Here is an 18,932-nt window from a genome sequence, read left to right on the forward strand (position 1 = left end):
AATTAAACCTGCTTAGTGTGAACAGGCAAAATTACCTGCCATTTACAGCCGTCTCATTTCTGTTCCCATAAACTATTGGCCTGAAGAGATTTGATCTTTCCTTGGGTGGGTCCTTCCTCACCTTAGGTGGAAGGTGCCACCTGCTTTTCTACTTCATGACTCTCCTGGGCACCAGGAGTCCTGTCTTCTCCAGACATTCTATTTTGAACTTAACGGAAGTGGGTCTGGTGAGTTCAGATTTATTAAGGGGCTAGAATGCTTATTTAAGGGGTAAACCTTTGGAGATATTTTGAATCAGATTATGCTGATACCAACTTTGGAGAAACTGCTGACTCTGAAATAACAAAAGGAATAGGAACAAATTTTTAAAATTCCACTCATCACTCTGACACAGTAACTATGGAGGTATATTTGCACCTGAATCATATCCTACAAATGGGTTAAGAACACGGTATGTAAGAAAGCTAGTAACTAGTGCCCTCTAAAGCTCTCTTCGAGGAAGTCTAAAGAGTTCAGGTTCTTCTTTACAGGTGTTACAGCTGTAATGATTTACATGACTGGGAAGGTGGCATGTCATCCCCAGGGCCTCAGGGCTATAAACAGAGCCAAAGAGTAGAGCAAAGCCTTACTGCTGTCTCTGTAGTTCCAAACTTCTTCATCTGGTCTTAAGTTACTCCACCTGGGTCAGCCCTCCAGATGGCCTGCTGGTCCAGCACATTACTTACTTTTTCTTCCATTATGTTTGAGAATGTTTCTCATCATATAAAGAAAGTACCTTTAGTTTAGCTGAAGATGTGTGTATTTAAAAGGCGGAAAGACAACTCTTTACATACATCTGCTAATTTAGAAAGCCCAAATAATTTGAAAATAGTCCTCCGTAGTCACTAATCAAATATGGAGACTACACCAGGGGGTCCGGCAAACTCCAGCCCGCAAGCCCGGGCCTGTTCCTGTAAATAGTTGTACTGGACCACAGCCCTGTTCATCTGTTTACAGACTGTCCACAGCTGCTTTCCTGCTACAACAGCAGAGCAGTTGTAACAGAGACTGTATGGCCTGCAAAACGTTAAAACATTTACTATCTAGAGCTTAACAGGAAGAATCTGCCAACCTCTGGACCACAACCAAAGTATTCCAATCTGAGAAGGGTTAAAAAAATAAATATATACATAAATAAATTTATATACTCACACACACGCACGCACACATACTGGATTGTTCTCAGGAAAATAAACCACCCAAAGAATACATTACAAGACGCTTCCCCTTCATCATACCTTTTAAAACATCTTACATCCCCAGTACCACACTCAGGCCACACCAAGTATAAAGGGTTACAAATATTCAGATTTTATTATAAATAAAATACTGTTTTTTTTTTTTAACATAAAAAATGCCAAGTGTTGCATTTTATTTACTACCCTGGAGAGCAAGACCGTAAAGATTAAGGCAAACAGCTAAAGTGAAGGCACACGGAAAAGGGCCACGGTTGGAATTCAGAGGGAAAATTCCAGGGAACAGCTGTGTATGCTCCCTGACACCCAGCATTCTGCAGCAGCCATCCTGTCAAATTTTATTACATAAAATACAGATAACTGCAACTATACAATAAAATAATGGCGATATTGCAGGTGTGTAATTAAGGTATTGTCTTATAAAGAACTTTTATTTTAAAAATAAAATTCTGTTTAAAAATATGCCACACAGATGGAAAAGGAGAAAAGAAACAACAACAACAAATCCCCCAAATCTCACTGTGGCCTAAGACTTACTGGAGTGAGCCTAACCCATAGGCTAGAGGGTAAACCACCTTAGCAGTCTATCTTCAGTCCTTTCCCTGAAACCTTGACCAAAATGTCTCATAGGATGTGGCCACTTAAAAAGAGGAACTAGCTAGGAAACACTGATGTGAACACTTGGCAAGAAAGAGCCAGGCCTCCTGCGACAGGAGAAGAGGCCTGAGAAGAGGAATGGAGTGGAAGCTTAGGAGGATGCCAGGTCAAAACACCAGTTCAGGCAACTCTGGGATGCAAGGAGATGGAAAGGGGAAGAACTAAGGTAGACCACCTCTCCCACTCCATCTATCTGCAGCATGATCCCTGATACACTATGAGCACTCAAGTAATTATGCACCCCTTATAAAAATGACCCCGTCCAGCTCCAACAACGGCCAGAGGGCATTTCTCACTCATTCCTGGCTAGGCTCACACTGATGGTAAAGATGCCCTTCAGCAAACTTTCCTAATTCCATCCTTCCCTGTCAAGCTGGCGTTCCTGCTCTGGGGCAGGCATTAAGAACAACATCGTGCTGTGGTTGAGGACCACCAGGACTGCAACAGAAGAGGGTTCGAGGCACCTCTTTATCGTGGCTGTGTGTGGAGGAAAGCAGGTGGACGTGAATGTCAGAGAACGGACATGCTGCAAACACAAGGTGAAGAGCAAAGCAACAGGGAACGAATCCAATCCAAAGAACCGCAGATGGAAGGGAAGGAGGTATACAGACACATTGTGCCAGTGAAGAGGAAAAATGAAGTGAAGAGGTGAACGGACAGTGCCATTCTAGAAACAGGACCAAGTATATTTACATAAACTCCTTACTCTATAGTCATGATAAACAAAAACACATTCACACAAAAATATAAATTTGAAATAATTAATAGCACCAGTGTGTCAGATAATAGTTTCTTTCCCCCGCTACGCAAAGTACAAAGTTGCATAGTGTTAAAGGCTATATATGAATCTCGAAGGCGGGTTGGTAGGAGGAAGGGGTTTGTGGCAGAGAATCGTCACGCTGTGACCTTAGAAGAAAACCACAGAGCTGAGGATCGGAAGTTGAGAAGCTCACTAGGAAACTCCATGTAAGGGTCTTCCCTCTACGCTTAGAGGGAAGGTTTAGAGGTGGGTTTAAATCACAAAGTGCAGGAACGAGATGGTGTTGGCAGCTGTGTGAAATACTGAGTGCAAGTATTTGCCACCAGGATTTGGCAAACAATGTGTTTTGAGGGGTTCTACAAGATGGGAACATCAGGAGAAAACTGAGGCTAAGGGTCAAATGTTTCATCTCTCCCCAATGGAAGAAAAATGGATATGTGGGATCCTGACAATACAAGTTGCATCTAAGTTCTATCCCTTTGCTAGAAAAGACTAGGACAAGGAGGCTTTTCTTTTGTTTTGTTTGTCAAGATCGTAAGGACCACCCGTTCTCTGCCAGGTAACAACACTAGTTCCAAGACTAATATTCTAAAAAAGCTCTAAGAATTAGTTTGATTTTGAAAAAAACTTCAGTGGTTATCATATCCCTATTTCTTCTGCATAAATTCCATCTATAGGAATAGAAGACGTCTATTGGTGAGTGCAAGCTGCCCATCCAGATTTAAATTATCAGCTGCCCAAAGATCTGAAAAAAGTTTATCTTCCTAGTCAATTATTAACATCTGAGAAAATGTTCAGCCTACTTCTGCAGTCTCACATTCTCCTGGAGACTGTCATAAATCATTGCATCCTTACCCGTGGGATGGCTCAGCATCCTAAACTCAAAATAGCTAAAACAACAGATGACGGCTCTCGACATTCTAAATGACCAATACCTTTGGCACAGGATGTGTATTTCCTTTTGCTTAAAAGGAGGAGGGGCAGGAGATGTGGATGCATTTTCTTTACCTATAGACTGGATATACTGGCCATCACAATGCTACTGTCAGTAGCCAAACTTTTCCTTCATAGAAACAAGAGTACTGAGACTGAGGAGGTTCTGTTGGTATCAGCGAGAAAGGCAGGGCTACTTGCTCAGCCCTGGCACACAACGGTTCCCACGAAGGGTTTAAGCCACTGTACAGCAGCGCAGGATGCCACGTCCTTATGCGACTCAGAAGGGAAAGGTGGGTCTAAGGGACCACCGTTAAGTGGAAGAGAGACTTTATTAGATAAAACCCTTTGTTCCTGATTCACGATGTTTAATTTGCTTCTCTTTAAACTTTGTGACTTCTCCTGGCTCAAAAGGACAGTGGTGGAGGGCAGCAGAGAGTGGGGGTCTGAAGAATGTAACCTTTGTGTTAAGGCACTCTGTGGCCTCACAGTGGCTCCCTAAGGGAAGACGCTAGGGCTTCTCAATGGACGGGGTGTTGAAGCAGCCGGAAGGTAAGGTCTTCCTGATGTCTTCCAGGTTGCGAATGTCCTTCAGGATCTCCTCAATGTCTCTGTTGTAGTCCATGATGGCAGCCTCCTGCCTCCTGGCTTCGTTCTCCAGGTTAGACACTTTCCTGTCTAGATCACTGACTTTCATTTCGTCTTTGGCTTTGTTCAGGGTACCTTCAATCTCATTTAGCTTGTTCAGGTCCACTGTGTCCAGCTGCCCTGTTGAGTCAGAAGGGACACAGAAGAGGACAGACACATTCAGTGAGAATTGTAACATCACTCCACAAGTACCCCCACCAGCGTTTTTATAAAGGAAGCCCAGCAGCTGTCGCTATGAAAAAGTGGCCTGAGAACTTGAGGCCTGTCATACAAGGGCATTAACAATGCAGACCAAGTACAATCACTGACCTAATCCAGCAGGGATGGGTCAGAGCTTATAATGAATATTGGGGCTGGATTTTTTTTTTTTTCCTGAGAAGATGGTTTTTTGTGAAATGTTTTCTAAATATATAACAACCACGTCCTAGACCTTGAGCCTCACTTGTGGTTTTGAAGGTCATCTGGTAACGGGTAATACCTTTTTCACATTTATATATGTAATCCTTGTGTCTTTTTAGTGCCCTCTAATGAACATAAAAATCTTTACGCTAGAACCCTAAACCCTCAGCTCTTCGATTCCAGGGAAACTGGGTTGTTTGGGGAGTCATGTCCTACTCCCAAGAGTTAGATACTATTGTCAGAGCCCTCCTATGGAAAATGGCCAGGGTTGAAATGCTGAAATAATTTCAGCAAAGCTTCGCTTTAAAATTAGCAAGAAAAAGAGGTCCTTTTGAAAGGAACTAATTCTATATTAAACGAAAGCAGATAGCCAGCTACACAACGACCAGCACTTTTTGCATATTGTACTTGATTAAATTCTCACCAGATCATTTGACATCAATGATTCTCAGCTGTTAAGTAATTTGCCCAAATTTGCACAGCTTACAGGCAACAAAGCAAAGATTCCAACCCAAGTCTGACTAAGTTTAAAATACAACCTTTTCTGCCACAAAACCCACCTCTTCCAGCTTACTTTCATTTTAAAATCCATCTGCTGGCACATAATTTATTATCCTTGAAAACTGAGACAGATAAAAATATCACACACACCTCCCAAAAAAACCCCCCACAAAACAAAACACTGACCAAAACCAAACTTTAAAGGCTATCACATTAAAATAGAGTGCCTTGCTTACAAAGCTGTACTGGCTAGGGTATTACAACTTTATAATAGAGGCTGGTGACAAAAGTACATCTGCCCTATAATGAGGCCTGCTCCCTGTATCAAATTGGATTAAAGGAACATTTCAATATGCTTATATTTCCTTCAAAAAGAAAGCCTTCTCTCTTTTGGCATAAAAACTTTCACCTCATTCGATTAGCCTTTAATCGATTATCCTTTGAAGTATTCTTTTATTCTGTCATTGAAATCCTTCACTTTAAATCCTTTAAAGACATTCTGCCAGCAGGATGAACTAAGAATAATCATGTTCGATTGTATCATAAACCTTGACCATAAATGAGCCACCCTAGCTGGCAGCATATCTTCAAAATTTTATTAAGTCCTCAGACCACGGTCAGATTCCAATACTGAGGTCAGATTCCATGGAAGGACCTAGTAAGTACACGTTGAATTAATACAACTTAAAGTCACGATTCAGTTCATATGGTCTTTGCACTGTAGTATCTACTTTTGAGTCAACTATCTCAGATCCCAAGAACAGTACAAAGAATTCAAAGGCTGCCTAAAATGACTCTATGGTTACTCACCCAGCTGCTCCAGGAGGTCATTAATAAGGTTGAGGAGGCTGGTGACAGAGCTTTTGGCCTTCCTGGCATTGATCTCAGCTTCCTGAGCAGCCTGTGAAGCCTGTACAGGGAAAAAGGATAAATGATACAGTAGTCTTGATGATACATTTTCATTTTCTTGAAGTATCTTTTCCCCAGTGAGTCAACAAATCTAATTTTCAGATGGTTTCCCTTCTTCTAACTCATGAAACTATTATCTGTTACTGTAGAGATGTTCTTTTTTGGTCATATCTTCATGTTGAGGATGTTGCTATTTTTAATTCACTTAACAGTCATGGAGAGGCAGTCAGTATGCCTACAATGACTGTATTTGTATTTCAAAGATCACTGTTACCTCCTTTTCTCACTTTCTCACTCAAGAACACATGGAGGTGTATTCATAATAAAACCCATCAAGCAGAAACAAGTTACTTTTGAAGGATGAGTATAAAAACTACCATTTTAGAACCAAAACATGTCCTCTGGGATGATCTTAGAGACTTGATTGTCAGAAATGTCCTATTCTCAGAAATTTTTCACAATTCAGTGACATTCTTCTAAAACTCCCTCTCCCCATACAGTCACACAAATACACACATACAAATTGGGGCAATACAATTTACATTTAAAAAATCAACCAAAGGTAAATATATTTGGGAAAATTCCATGAAACCTGAACAAATACACTTGTGCATGAGTCACAGGAAATGGCAATGGAAGAGGAAGTGTCTAAGTATCAGAAAACAGATGCTCTCACAAATAAATCTGGTTAGGATATACACGAGTAGCTTTGAGCTGCCCACCACAGAACTGTTTTTCCTAGCTTTTTTGGGTCAAGAGAATACAAATTTTTTGGATAGAAACAATGTGAACATTTTAAAAAGAAAAAGAAAGCAACGGAAAAAAACCTTCACAAATAAACGATTAACCTCTGTTCAAACTGCAGCCATTCTCACTGCACCTTCCCAGGCTGTCTGCGAGTGTTCTAGCAGAGCTGTAAAGGACTCTGCTACGGCCATACTATTACATAATTTAACCTGCTGTCTGCAGCCTCCTCTTCCAGAAACAACTATGAGCCTTCACTCTTCTTTCCCTTAAAAAACAGGTTACAGACTGCAACAATACTGATGCAATGTTGGCCTTTCAGAATTGATATTTAAATATAAATGGGATAGTATATGTGAGGGTGCCCTGTGCTCCTTAGAAGTTACTTACCAAAAGGAACAAAAGATGGATCTTCTTTCTACCCTTTTAACTGAATTCATACCCTTTTTTGAAGCTTATAGAGAATATATATCTTTTCCTTTCCTTCAACAGGCTCTAAATCTAATGTTTCTATAACTGTATTAAAATATAAAATCCAGAGACCCTCAGCACATATGAAATATATACATTTTTACTATATGGGAATTTCCACTTGAGCCATACCTTGCTATAGAAAATGAGGACAATTCAAAACAACAAAAAAATGCATAATAAAATAAGGTATTTGCACAGGGATGCTTCCTGTTATCACTTCCCTAGGGACTTCTTTACCTAGATTAACAGGCTTCGTAGTTCTTCTTTCCATCCCAAGGTGAAAATGATCTACAGTGAAGGGTGTGATTTTTAGCAGGAGTGGAAGAAGGGTCCCTTCCTTGCACTGAAAGTCCACAATTAAACAAGTTCATGTCTATCATTACTGTGGTTATAATCAGATTGAACCGTAAAGGAATATTTCCATTGTGACTCCATCAAAGTCTTTCAAAAGCAAAATATAGCACAAAACAGAACCTAGTCCTTTGTTGGGCCATGCATTCACAAGTGAATTTTGTTACAAACAGGGCTATGTATACACATCATCACAAAAAGTGAAAAATCAAATTGGATGTAAGTTTGGTATGTTTTGTCATCTTCAAAAATGTCCTTTTACACAAGAAACTGGTCTTTGCCTTTAGGCAGCAAGTTGCTGGGAGAATAAGAGGAGGACGGAAATTAACTTTTCATTGCATGACTTTTGTTCTTTTTTGATTTTATACCACCTATGAATTACCCATTCAAAAATATAAAGACATACTTTTAAATGTCCTAAAACCTCAAATGTGTAAAACAATGTTTTGCTTTTAACTGAGAGTAGCTTTGGGAAGGAGCTATTGTGCAACAATCTGGCAGAAGATCCAAATTCTTTGTCTTCTATGTAAGTTACTTACCCAATTCTTGACCAGAAAACACAATTAAAAACAGAAGTCAATATGAAAAAGACTCTTCTCAACAAGTTAGGGATCTTTATTATTAAACACCCTTCACTTTCTGCCCATTAGCAAATATGCCAAAATCACTTACCATCCCTGCCATCATCATATCCTGGTCAGCATCATCTTGTTTTTTCTTCAGCTCCTTTTCTGCTTCCTGTAGCTGTTTCAACATATTATTCACCTCGTTATCCAGATCTGTAACTTCTGCAAAAGTCCTCTCAGCTTCTGCCTTGGTGCTAGTAGCATTCTAGGCACAAAGTAAACAATTCCTAATGAAAAAAAGTTTTCCTTTTTCTAAAGTATGCTGCCACTCCTTTTATAATCTGTAAAATGGTTCAAAAATATGATCCAGAAAGAACAGGGCAATAATTTGTACTATATGCTGAATTACGTTATCATTTATTTAGGCTACAAATTTAATGAAAAAAATAACATTACCACCTAACATAACATTTTATATTTTATAAAGCACTTTGATTTGTATCCTCTTGTTTAATCCTGTTAATAAAAATTCCTGTTCTATCGTTGCCATTTTTAGTTGGGGTCACATAGCTGCAACATTTAAATGGTTTATACTTTCCACCACATTGTACTGATTAGACTCTTTCGCTTGGATAATTTTCTATTCAAAGCTAGCCTTATTCTATTGATACTTGGCAGTTCATCATAATGTACAAAAAGTCCATAATTCTGAAATATATTTTGTAAAATATAATTAATCCAAGAAACTTAAAAATGTGTGTGATTTTCAAACACATAAGTTTAGAATCAGCTCCAATTTCTCCTTTAAATAAAACAGATTTATCTTTAAGTAGGAGAAAGCCAGCCTAGAGAAATTATTCTTTAAGATGAGTAGAAAGAATCCTAGCACTGGTAACCTCAAAAATTCTAAATAGGTGGGTCTTGGATATGGCAATATGCTTGAAAGGGGGTCTTAAAAACTGTACTGACTTGGCACTGTAAATAAGATGGAAAAAATATCAATTGTTCATGTCAAGGAACTGTGTTTACTTAGAAAGAATCTGATGTTTTGTGGGCAGGAGCTTGATGGGTCCCTGAAGCCAACCCCCCTCCTCAACAACTCAGACCCTTCCACTGAGACACAGCAGAAATTTTAGAGTAAAGGACCCTTTGAATGACTCTCCCTCTTCAATCAATGTGGTTACCTGCTCTAATGCCTAGTAAAAAAAAATGAACGACAAGGATGGTTTAATATAACTTTACTGGAGTTGAGGAAAAAATTTGCAAGAGCTTTTCGGGGTCTGGAAAGAAACCGGAAAATGACAAGAGAATAGATGAGCAAAGGCTTTGTTTCGGACAAGAGGGGCGAGCACACCTTTTGGACAGCGCTGGCGATCCTCTCCGCCTCGTGGGCCTTGTTCTTGGCCTCGGTGGCATCTGCGGCAGCATTGCCCAGAGCCAGCTGTGCTTCCCTGGTCTTTTCATTGGCTTCAATTATAGTCTGGTTGATGGCAGGGATTCTCCTTAGTGCCTCCTCTGCAGCCGTCTTGTTATCATTTACTCGCCTATCAAAATCTAAAACAGGTTCAAGGAATGCAATTAAACTAAACTCTCTACAAGCCAAAAGGGAACCTTTCAGGGAGCTGCCACTGGATTTTGTTTTATGAACAATGAAAGTCAGGGGAAAAGAATGAAAAACAGCATGGACTGAAATGTTAGAACAAAGCACATAGATCTACATGGAAGATTCATGTGAATGAACACCTGTTTCTGGAAGGCAAATTCTCACTTGAAACATTTATTTTAATGCAGAGCTGAGCATGCCATCACCTCCACCTCAACCAATATCGAAAGCTGCAGTTTATTTAGTGTTTACTAAGTGTTAGGTACTGAGTTAAGAGCTTTATGTGCTTGTGACACAGGCATTGTATCATTTTTATACATGAGAAAATTGAGGATTAAAGAGGTAATTTTTTTCATGGATTCACAGTAAGAGGTGGATCAGGGATTCTAAACCAAACCCACTGACACAAAGCCCATACATTCAACCATTATCCTATAAAGCTTCTGTATATATAGAGCTTATGTTTATCAGAGGTGAGTCCAAGGCTACACAGTGAATTGAGCACAGTTCTTTTTTATCTTGGGTGAGGAAAGAAAACATAAAGACGGAGATGCAATTGGCAGAGAAAATTAAAGATAATCTCCATTTACCAACACAATTCAGCTAAATAGGCATATCTTGGTTACAGGAAATATCCTTTTTTTTTTGGCTTCCATACCGAGGAATGCTGGGGTAAAATGACATGAGCGCTGGGATTTTTCTTTGAAATACTTTACCATAAAAAAGGTAGGGTAGGGACTTCCCTGGTGGCGCAGTGGTTAAGAATCCACCTGCCAACGTAGGGGACACGGGTTTGATCCCTGGTCCGGGAAGATCCCACAGGCCGCGGAGCAACTAAGACCATGCGCCACAACTACTGAGGTTGTGCTCTAGAGCCCGCAAGCCACAACTACTGAGCCCATGTGCCACAACTACTGAAACCCGTGCGCCTAGAGCCCGTGTTCCGCAACAAGAGAAGCCACCGCAATGAGAAGCCCGCACACCGCAACAAAGAGTAGCCCCCTCTCGCCGCAACTAGAGGAAGCCCGCACACAGCAACGAAGACCCAACGCGGCCAAAAATAAATAAATTAATTAATTAATTAATTAAAAAATAAAGCACTATCAGCTGATGCGTAAAACAGTAATTGTTGGCTTTAATTATATGCATTAACTGATACAAAAATTTTTAAAAAAACGGTAGGGTAGGTGTTGGGGGATGAAGTAAGTGCAGTAAAAATCTTAACTGCTGAATCTGAATGACAGGTATATGGGATTTCTTATACTATTATCTCTCGTGCTGCATGTGTTCAGAAAGTCTCATAGTAAAAATTTTTTTTACAAAAGAGAGAATCACCCTAATGAAGGACACATACAAATTTACCCTGTTATCTGACCCTCTCATACCTTTCAGGTTGCTGAGAATGTCATTGGCTTCTTGTAAGGTATTTCGTCCCTTCTTAGCAGCTTCTTCCGCAAGAGCCTTGGCAGCATCAGCTCGGGCTAGGAGTTGGTCGGCAGTCTGCAAACACGTGGCAGATAAGAGGACAAACTCTCCAAGGTAAAGCCCTTCTCTCTCCTAACAGACCAGGCACCTACAAGCCACCACCCTGACACTGGCCAGTATACAGCAGGTTAGGCCTGGGCATCAGCATAAGGCCCTCCTCTGAATACTTTTTCGTGTGTTTTGTTGCTTCTGCAATTGTGGTAACATCACGGACACAGCTTACAGTCAGGCAGCTTCAATTTTTCCCTCAAGAAACGAAGCAACTTGCAAAGCAAACCAACCTGCTGTTCGGTCTTTCCTTTTTCCAGAAGGCTCTTTACTTCAAATTCCTTCCCCCTCATGTCCTGTCTGAGGTCCTCATAATCTTTTAACTTCTGGTCAATCAGACGATCCAGATCCTCAGCCTCCTTCTTTATTTTATTTGCCTCATTCTATGAAAAGCAAGTAAGATCATTATATTTTAGGCAAAACAACTAAACTGACGAAAAGGTAGGCTTAGTAATTCTATACTTAGTGGATATTTTTAAAAGAACAGCACAGGTCAAGATTTTATGGACCTTTTTAAAAAATTGAGGTATACTTACACACAGTGAAATGCACAGCATTTAGTTTCATGAGTTTTGACAAATATATTCACCTGTGTAACCAACACCCCAATCAAGATACAGAATATTTCCACCCAGGAAATTCCCTTGTATCTCTTTCCAGTCAATTTCCACACCCACCTTTCCAACAATGCAGCTGCCACTGGTCTGGGTTTTATCATCATAGATTAGTTTTGCCTATTGTCAAATTCCATATATATGGAATCATACAGTATGTACATGTCTGAGGAGACCTAAAACTTTATGGTAAAAACGAAGTCAACACCTCAGATGTAAGAAGTGAAACTTAATAAATTGCAAGTTTAATGTAAAAAATACACCATTTATATAGAACTTGGTATGAGGATTCATGATTAGAGTACAGATGAAATAAAATACTACCAATCCCTAAATATTTTACCTGCCCCAAAGCATCCTGATACAGTTCTTTCATTTAAACCATTCTTTTATTTCTCTCTTGTTCAAAACCAGGGTAACGACCTAGGTGTAGTCTGTTTTAATTAATCCAAGTATATTATAATTCGGATTTATATCCAAGATTTAAGAGTGATTATTCCTATCACTAAAGGAGTCTTTGCTATTTAATGTTTATAACCACAGGATTTTTTTTTACCTCAATAAGTTCTATTAACGTATCTAAACTAAAACTCAACTTTACCAGTGAGCTGTTGGGAGGACAGAGGAGGTAGGTACTGATGACAGCTGCAGGGCAGTCAGAAGAGCTCTTACCCAGACTGAGGGGGTATGTGGCTGTGTGTTTGGTGGGAAGAGGGTAGGAGCTGTGAATGGGGGACGGCAGTGACAACCAAAGCCTGTGCATGCAGGCTGTCAGCGCCATACCTCCATGGCTTCTGAGTCCACAGGAGTCAGCTGGGCAACACTGGCATAGATCTCCACAGCTTTCTCACCAGCCTTCTTGGCCTCCTCATGTACTCGGGCAGCTTGCTTCTCTAGATCCTGTGAGATGTTCTTCGCTTGTTCATACCTAAGGAACAAAAGATGTGATTTGATGAAAACCCTAGTTGCTTTTAGCATCTTAATGTTCACCAGATTCATTCCAGTTTAAATCACCGTGATAGTATTTCCAAAACCTCAAAGAAATGTTATATTAAAATGCTATTATTTAATACCAACATAGCTTAAATTTAGATTTCATATCATCACTTCTATTTATAGCATACGGCTTACCATATGCTTTCGTATTTCAGACACCTTTTAAATATCTGTAGCTCAAATATATTTTCTCTGCTTACTCTATGATATTTTTTCTCTTCTCCTTTATGCAGAATTTTAAGTATCATGGCTAGTCGTTACCATTCTCTGCTGATACAGTAATTGGATCAAATAAAATCTCTGTGGCTCTACATCCCCTGCTCTAATTATTGCATCATTTCAAAAGCATGATTAACAAAAGAAATCTTACTGCATGAATACATGGCCTGAATTCACCGGCATTTAATTTTTCCTTGAACTGGTGTTACTTACAAGAACAACTGAAGGGCTATAAACCACCTTTAAATTACACTCACTTTCTATTAAGCTCTTCAATCTCAAATGCTGTTTGATTTTCTCCTGCCATTGTCCTCAAAAGCAGATTATATGCCTCAGTTGATGTATCATTGGCTGCCTTTGCCACTCGTACAATGTCATCAGCTTCTTGTTTATGGCTGTATAACATAAGAGGAAAAACAAGCCATGAAACACAACCGTCTCATAGGGAAAGAAGTAGAATTTAGGTAATGCTTACCTTACTAATATACATAAACTAATGTGGGCAGAGTTCCACAAATATTGAAAAAATCTTATAAATTTGGAATTTTGTTATCATTTCAGCGGGGCTGAGTTTATAAATAGCGTTCTGTAATCTGAGAAAATGATATTCCCCAAGGATATTAATGATATAAAATGTATAGGGGCAAATGCTTATATTTCTTAAAAATTACTTTTAAATATAACTATTTAAGGGTATTTATATATGAAACTGTGTATACCAGCAAGAACTCATTTCTCTAGTCATAAACACAAATCCCAGACCTCATCTTTAATTGCTCCTCTGGTTCTGTTACTGCATAGTCCTGAAACAACTTTGACTATTCAGATTTCTCACAGGCAACCTAGTTACAGGCCAGGAAGAGCAACTCAACAAGGAACATGTCAACAGGGACTCCAGACAAATAACGCATTTTAGCTGGGCAACTGCTAAGGTTTTTTCAACCCTAAAATTTCATATTACATTGCCACACTGCAATACATGGCCATTCTTTTTGATATGATAAACTTTCCTTCAAAATTCATGCATGAAGTACACCACAATTAATTTCCAAGACCTACTTTTCTCGGGAGTTTTCTATAATGTTTTCAGCTGTCTTCTTTTAATCAGAAAATTCAGCTCTGAAACCATGAATGTTCTATGAGCTAAATTACAACAGTTCACACACATTTACAAAGAACAGAAAGAGAGCACATATGGTAAAGCAAGAAGCCAGTGTAACTGCTCAGACATTGAGGCTAAAATTCTAACATCAGGCTTATTTAAGCACCCTGTACCTATGAGGTCTACTAGCTGTTCTGCAGTGCATTCGATAAACATTTATTGAGTACTTACTATATGCCAGACATTGTTTTAAGCATTGGGACTTCAGCAGTGAATAAAGCACACAAAAACACCTGCCCTCACGGAGCCTACGTTTTAGCAATTTTATTTTTAAAAAAATGTTTTCACTTGATGCCCTCTACAATTTAAAGTCTTCTTAAGAAATTATCTTACATTTAATCAGGAATGAAATGGTCTGTTTCTGATTTTCACATGTACTATGGGTTAGTAAATGTTTCCTATTGAAACTTGAAAATTAAACATTTTTGTTGAAAATTTTAAAATTTTTAAAAATAACTAAATTCTACTGAGCTTAATTATCTATTAACTTTAAGGTTTCAAAATTAAAAATCTAAAAAATGTTACGGTTTTCCTTAGATGTGCAAATATAATTTCCCTCCAAACCATCATATTCTAATATTCAAAGTAAATATTCTAATTTCAAAGTAAAGGGAAGCAAAGAGTACATGTAGCTAATAGCATTTCAGAAACGAGAGCAAACTTTGCAAAAGTGGGTTACATGGGAAGTGTGTGTGGGGATAGGATGAAACAACGTGTGCACGCCGCGATGAAAGCCATAACTTAACCATTAAAGAGGGAGCTGGAGGTTACCGTTCAGCAAGCTTTCGTGCCTCATCCGCCAAAAGAGTCATGTTGTTTGGGTCCCCTGTAGATTCTGGCTGAGTGATTGACTAGAGAGGAAATAAACAAAGCACTAATCTCAAAGGAATGAATTATTTAAATTTAATAAAGCAAGTGTCAAAACTAAATTTTCACTAGTGTTATTTAGAGAAAGAACGTCTCTTCTTAATTTCAGAGATCTTCAGTTAACATCAGCATCCTTGATTGCAGATTATTATTTCTATTTTCAGCAGAGAATAAAGGAAGTTTAGGGACTTCCCTGGTGGCCCAGTGGTTAAGATTCCATGCTCCCAATGCAGGGGGCCTGGGTTCGATCCCTGGTTAGGGAACTAGATCCTGCATGCTGCCACTAAGAGCCCGCACGCTGTAACTAAAAGATCCCGCATGCGGCAGCGAAGATCCTGCATGCTGCAACTAAGACCTGGCACAGCCAAATAAATAAATAAATATTAAAAAAAAAAAAAAAAAAGGAACATTAAATTGCCTAGTACCACAGAAGGAACAAAGCTAGAGAAAGGATCCAGATGTCTTTTGGTTTTAATCCAGTTTGTGATAACTATTTCATGGCAACTATGAGCAATGTGGCTTTCTTGCTCCATGTTTGAAGACAAATAAAAAGACACAAGGAGTCAATTTAGCTGAAGAAGCATTCCACTACCAGTAAAAGCCAAGGGACTCCCTCAGCCCCACCTCAGACCTTCCCAGTCACTCACCACATTGGCAATGGCAACTTTTGCTTTCTCAAGTTCTCTGGATGCGATTTCAATCAACTGCTGTGTGCTTTCTACCCGGGCACATGCTTGTTCAGCCAAGTTTCCGGTCTCTTCAATGGTATTCCGGATATTCTGTAAACGGCTAATTTGGCTGAATAAGGTGTTATTCACTCTCTGGAGGCGATCCATCAAATTTTGGTCTACATCTGCAATCACAGTGCAGAAGAAAGTCCATAAATTATCTGAAGCGGGGTTGTGGGGGGAACACATATCATCTTACGTGAAATCTGAGGCGCTGCTTATCCTTACTCTTCCAAACATAGCATCTTTCTGACAAGTTTCCCTAAGTCCATTGGCAGAGCTGGTCAGTCTTCACTGTGCCCAGCAGTAGCGCCACTGTTACATTCATCTACGGTCTCCAAGTGGGTTAACTGGAGATTAACACACTGTCTCTCCCACTTGACTATGAGTCCCTCATTCTTACTCAACACTGTATCCCCAGTCTTAACACAATGATTGGCAAAGAGAAGACACTCGAAAAACGTCTGATGAAGGAAAGATTTTGATATTCCAGCACATGCAAGACTGAATCATAAAAATACAATGTTGTTAAAAGCACTACCAGCCCTGAGAGCTGGACATTTTTCTAAACTAGGAAAAAACTCGGTTCAAAACTGATGTTGAAATATGGCACGTTAAAATTATTTTGTATTTTAAACTAAATAGACTCTTGCTGCCACCTCCCACCGCCTGGCGCATCCATGTAATTTCTTTCAAATTGATCTCTGCTTTTGAAAAGTTCTTCAAATTGTTCTCTATTAATTATGCCCATTCAGTTTAAACCTCATACCTGTGTCCTAATCAATCAATCAATAAATATAAGCCCATGCAAAGACAATTCTGACGTTATTACAATTCTCACATGTCATGAAGTTATAATATACAGGAACCATTAAGTCAATCCTATTCAAAATTGACCAGTTCTTATTTCTGCATGGTGCTAGTGTTGGCATCTAAATTTTCGAAGGAATGTAAAAGAGATGAGAAGCCAAAGTTAAGATCAACAAAGATGAATACAGGTTTGGAAAAATAGCAGCTTACAAGCAGGGCCACCCAATCAATACACATGCAAAGCTGGTGGCCTGCAAAACATCTCATCTAACTACACAAAATGGCCCTGCTCGGATGATTACTTAAAACAATTCTTTGATAATCCAAAGATTTTTAAGAAAATACAAAATATAAAAACAAGCTGAAATCATAGAAAATCATTTAGATTTAGGAAGCGTTAAGCATTGGCTTCATTGGCTAATGAAGTTATAGAAGCCCCTTCCCTTTAGAACTTCAAAAAGGAAACAGATACCGATCTCTCTGGCCAGTTCTTTAGAGAAACAATAGTATCCCAAAAAGGGAACAAATAACCTAAGTGGATCACTTCAAAGCCCTCTAATTCCAAGTGTCCAATTGCAAGACCTAATTGCACCATATAATCTCCCTTCAAACTGCAGAATAAACACAAGTTTAACTACAAATGAACACTTAGGGAGAGTCTGAAAGGGTAAATCATTTTGAAGATATTTTTATTCTTGGCTAGTTTGAACCTAAGTAGGAAAGGTCAGCCAGGAACTCCATGAATCAGGATTTAGTGGGAGTGGATTTTAACTCCAGCCTCCCTGTGGTGCTCCCAAAGCTACCAGAAGCAGCCTGTTATGCTCCCCAGCTTTCAGGTGGCTCAAGGGAGGGTATGGTGGCCATGGCTCCTATCAGAGCTTCTGTCCCACAGAATCACCTGCTTGGACAGAGGAAAGTACGTAGCCATTGTGGCCAAAAAGAGCCAGATGTAACTGGGGCTGCACCAAGGTGTGGAGCCTGGATGGGTGGCAGTGCTGGCTGACCTCCCCTTCCCGCCCCTTGACCATGCCCATGTGCTGGTGCTGCTGGCACCAGAGCTGCCTGCCACACCCCACCTCTCAGGTTGACTGACTGGCACTTAAGAATGATCACCCCACGTTCAGTTCTTCAACGGATATGGCAGGACAGATGCGAATTTGCTGTTACAAGAGAATACATTAATGAAAAAAAAACATGTGTCCAAATTTGAAAATGAACAGCCTAAAAAAACCACCATTGTTTATACAGAACAGGAAACATATAAATTCTTCTTAATCTATGTTTAAGACTTAAAATGTAACAACAACTGAAACAAAACACATAAGTTTTTGACCTCTCATTTTATTTTTCAGTTTCTAAAAATTTACCTCATAGAACAATTTTTGGACTGTCCTAATAAAAATTAAACAAACTGGCCCAGACCAGATACATCCAATTTCTTCCTTCTCTACTTCAGTAATTTTATAAAATCTTAGGGACATTTACAACAAGAAATAAGCAATATATTTAGTTTTTGTTGACCTGTACTCTGATAAGAGGACTTTTCTAACTCCAGATGGAAACATCATCAGTAGGGAAGTTGATCATTGTGGTCCTGGGTGTATCAACGTTAATGCACATTTACTATGAGCATCTGATGAGCATCTGTGTCTCAGTGATGGAAAACTCCAAAACAAAAGTGACTTCAGCCCAGTGGTGAGCACCTTGATAGCAGGATTTATAAAATGCTTGGATTTTAACATCTAACAGTTTTTGATGTGTTGGGAGAACTATTTCTGCTTAGTGTATCTTAAAACATTGACAGGTTCTTTTCTACATGTTTAAAAAATAAAATAATTCATATTCTAAACAGAGTTTAAAAATTGAGAAAGAATTTTATAAAACCATACTACTTAACCTTGCATTAGGAGCTACATCTAAAGACGGACCATCTTACAGAAATTACCCTCTTGTTTAATCGTGTGTACCTTTGACATCCTGGGCCTCACGAAGGAGGTCAGTCACCTCTCTCTCTGCTTCCTTTAGTCTATCCTCAAAGGCTTGATCCGTCACCATCTCGTCCCCGGTTCCAAGGTTTGCAACGAGATTCTCTAATTCCTGGAGTTTTGCTCGATGATCAGCAACCTAAGCATAATGGAGGAAGAGGAGGGAAAGGTAGGGTGTACAGACATTCCTGAAGAACTCGACTGTACTTCCTGCAGGAACAATAATCAAATGGGGTAC

At 39.4% G+C, this 18,932-nt stretch overlaps 1 protein-coding gene across 1 annotated transcript in view; it reads right to left on the minus strand.

Annotated features, from left to right (window-relative positions):
- Window positions 1-1,327: 1,327 nt before the first annotated feature.
- The window catches only part of LAMC1 (laminin subunit gamma 1), a 121,274-nt gene continuing 103,669 nt past the window's right edge, over window positions 1,328-18,932 (minus strand). The window contains exons 18-28 of the mRNA XM_061183035.1: window positions 18,677-18,833; window positions 15,819-16,024; window positions 15,076-15,155; window positions 13,400-13,537; window positions 12,711-12,855; window positions 11,547-11,696; window positions 11,166-11,280; window positions 9,532-9,731; window positions 8,284-8,442; window positions 5,944-6,043; window positions 1,328-4,353 (exon numbers count right to left, since the gene is read on the minus strand). Of these exons, the coding sequence (XP_061039018.1) occupies window positions 4,097-4,353; window positions 5,944-6,043; window positions 8,284-8,442; window positions 9,532-9,731; window positions 11,166-11,280; window positions 11,547-11,696; window positions 12,711-12,855; window positions 13,400-13,537; window positions 15,076-15,155; window positions 15,819-16,024; window positions 18,677-18,833 (1,707 nt within the window). The 3' untranslated portion in view covers window positions 1,328-4,096. The remainder of the gene's footprint in view (window positions 4,354-5,943; window positions 6,044-8,283; window positions 8,443-9,531; window positions 9,732-11,165; window positions 11,281-11,546; window positions 11,697-12,710; window positions 12,856-13,399; window positions 13,538-15,075; window positions 15,156-15,818; window positions 16,025-18,676; window positions 18,834-18,932) is intronic.

Source organism: Eubalaena glacialis, chromosome 3, assembly GCF_028564815.1.
Source record: "Eubalaena glacialis isolate mEubGla1 chromosome 3, mEubGla1.1.hap2.+ XY, whole genome shotgun sequence".
In the NCBI taxonomy this organism is placed as follows: domain Eukaryota; kingdom Metazoa; phylum Chordata; class Mammalia; order Artiodactyla; family Balaenidae; genus Eubalaena; species Eubalaena glacialis.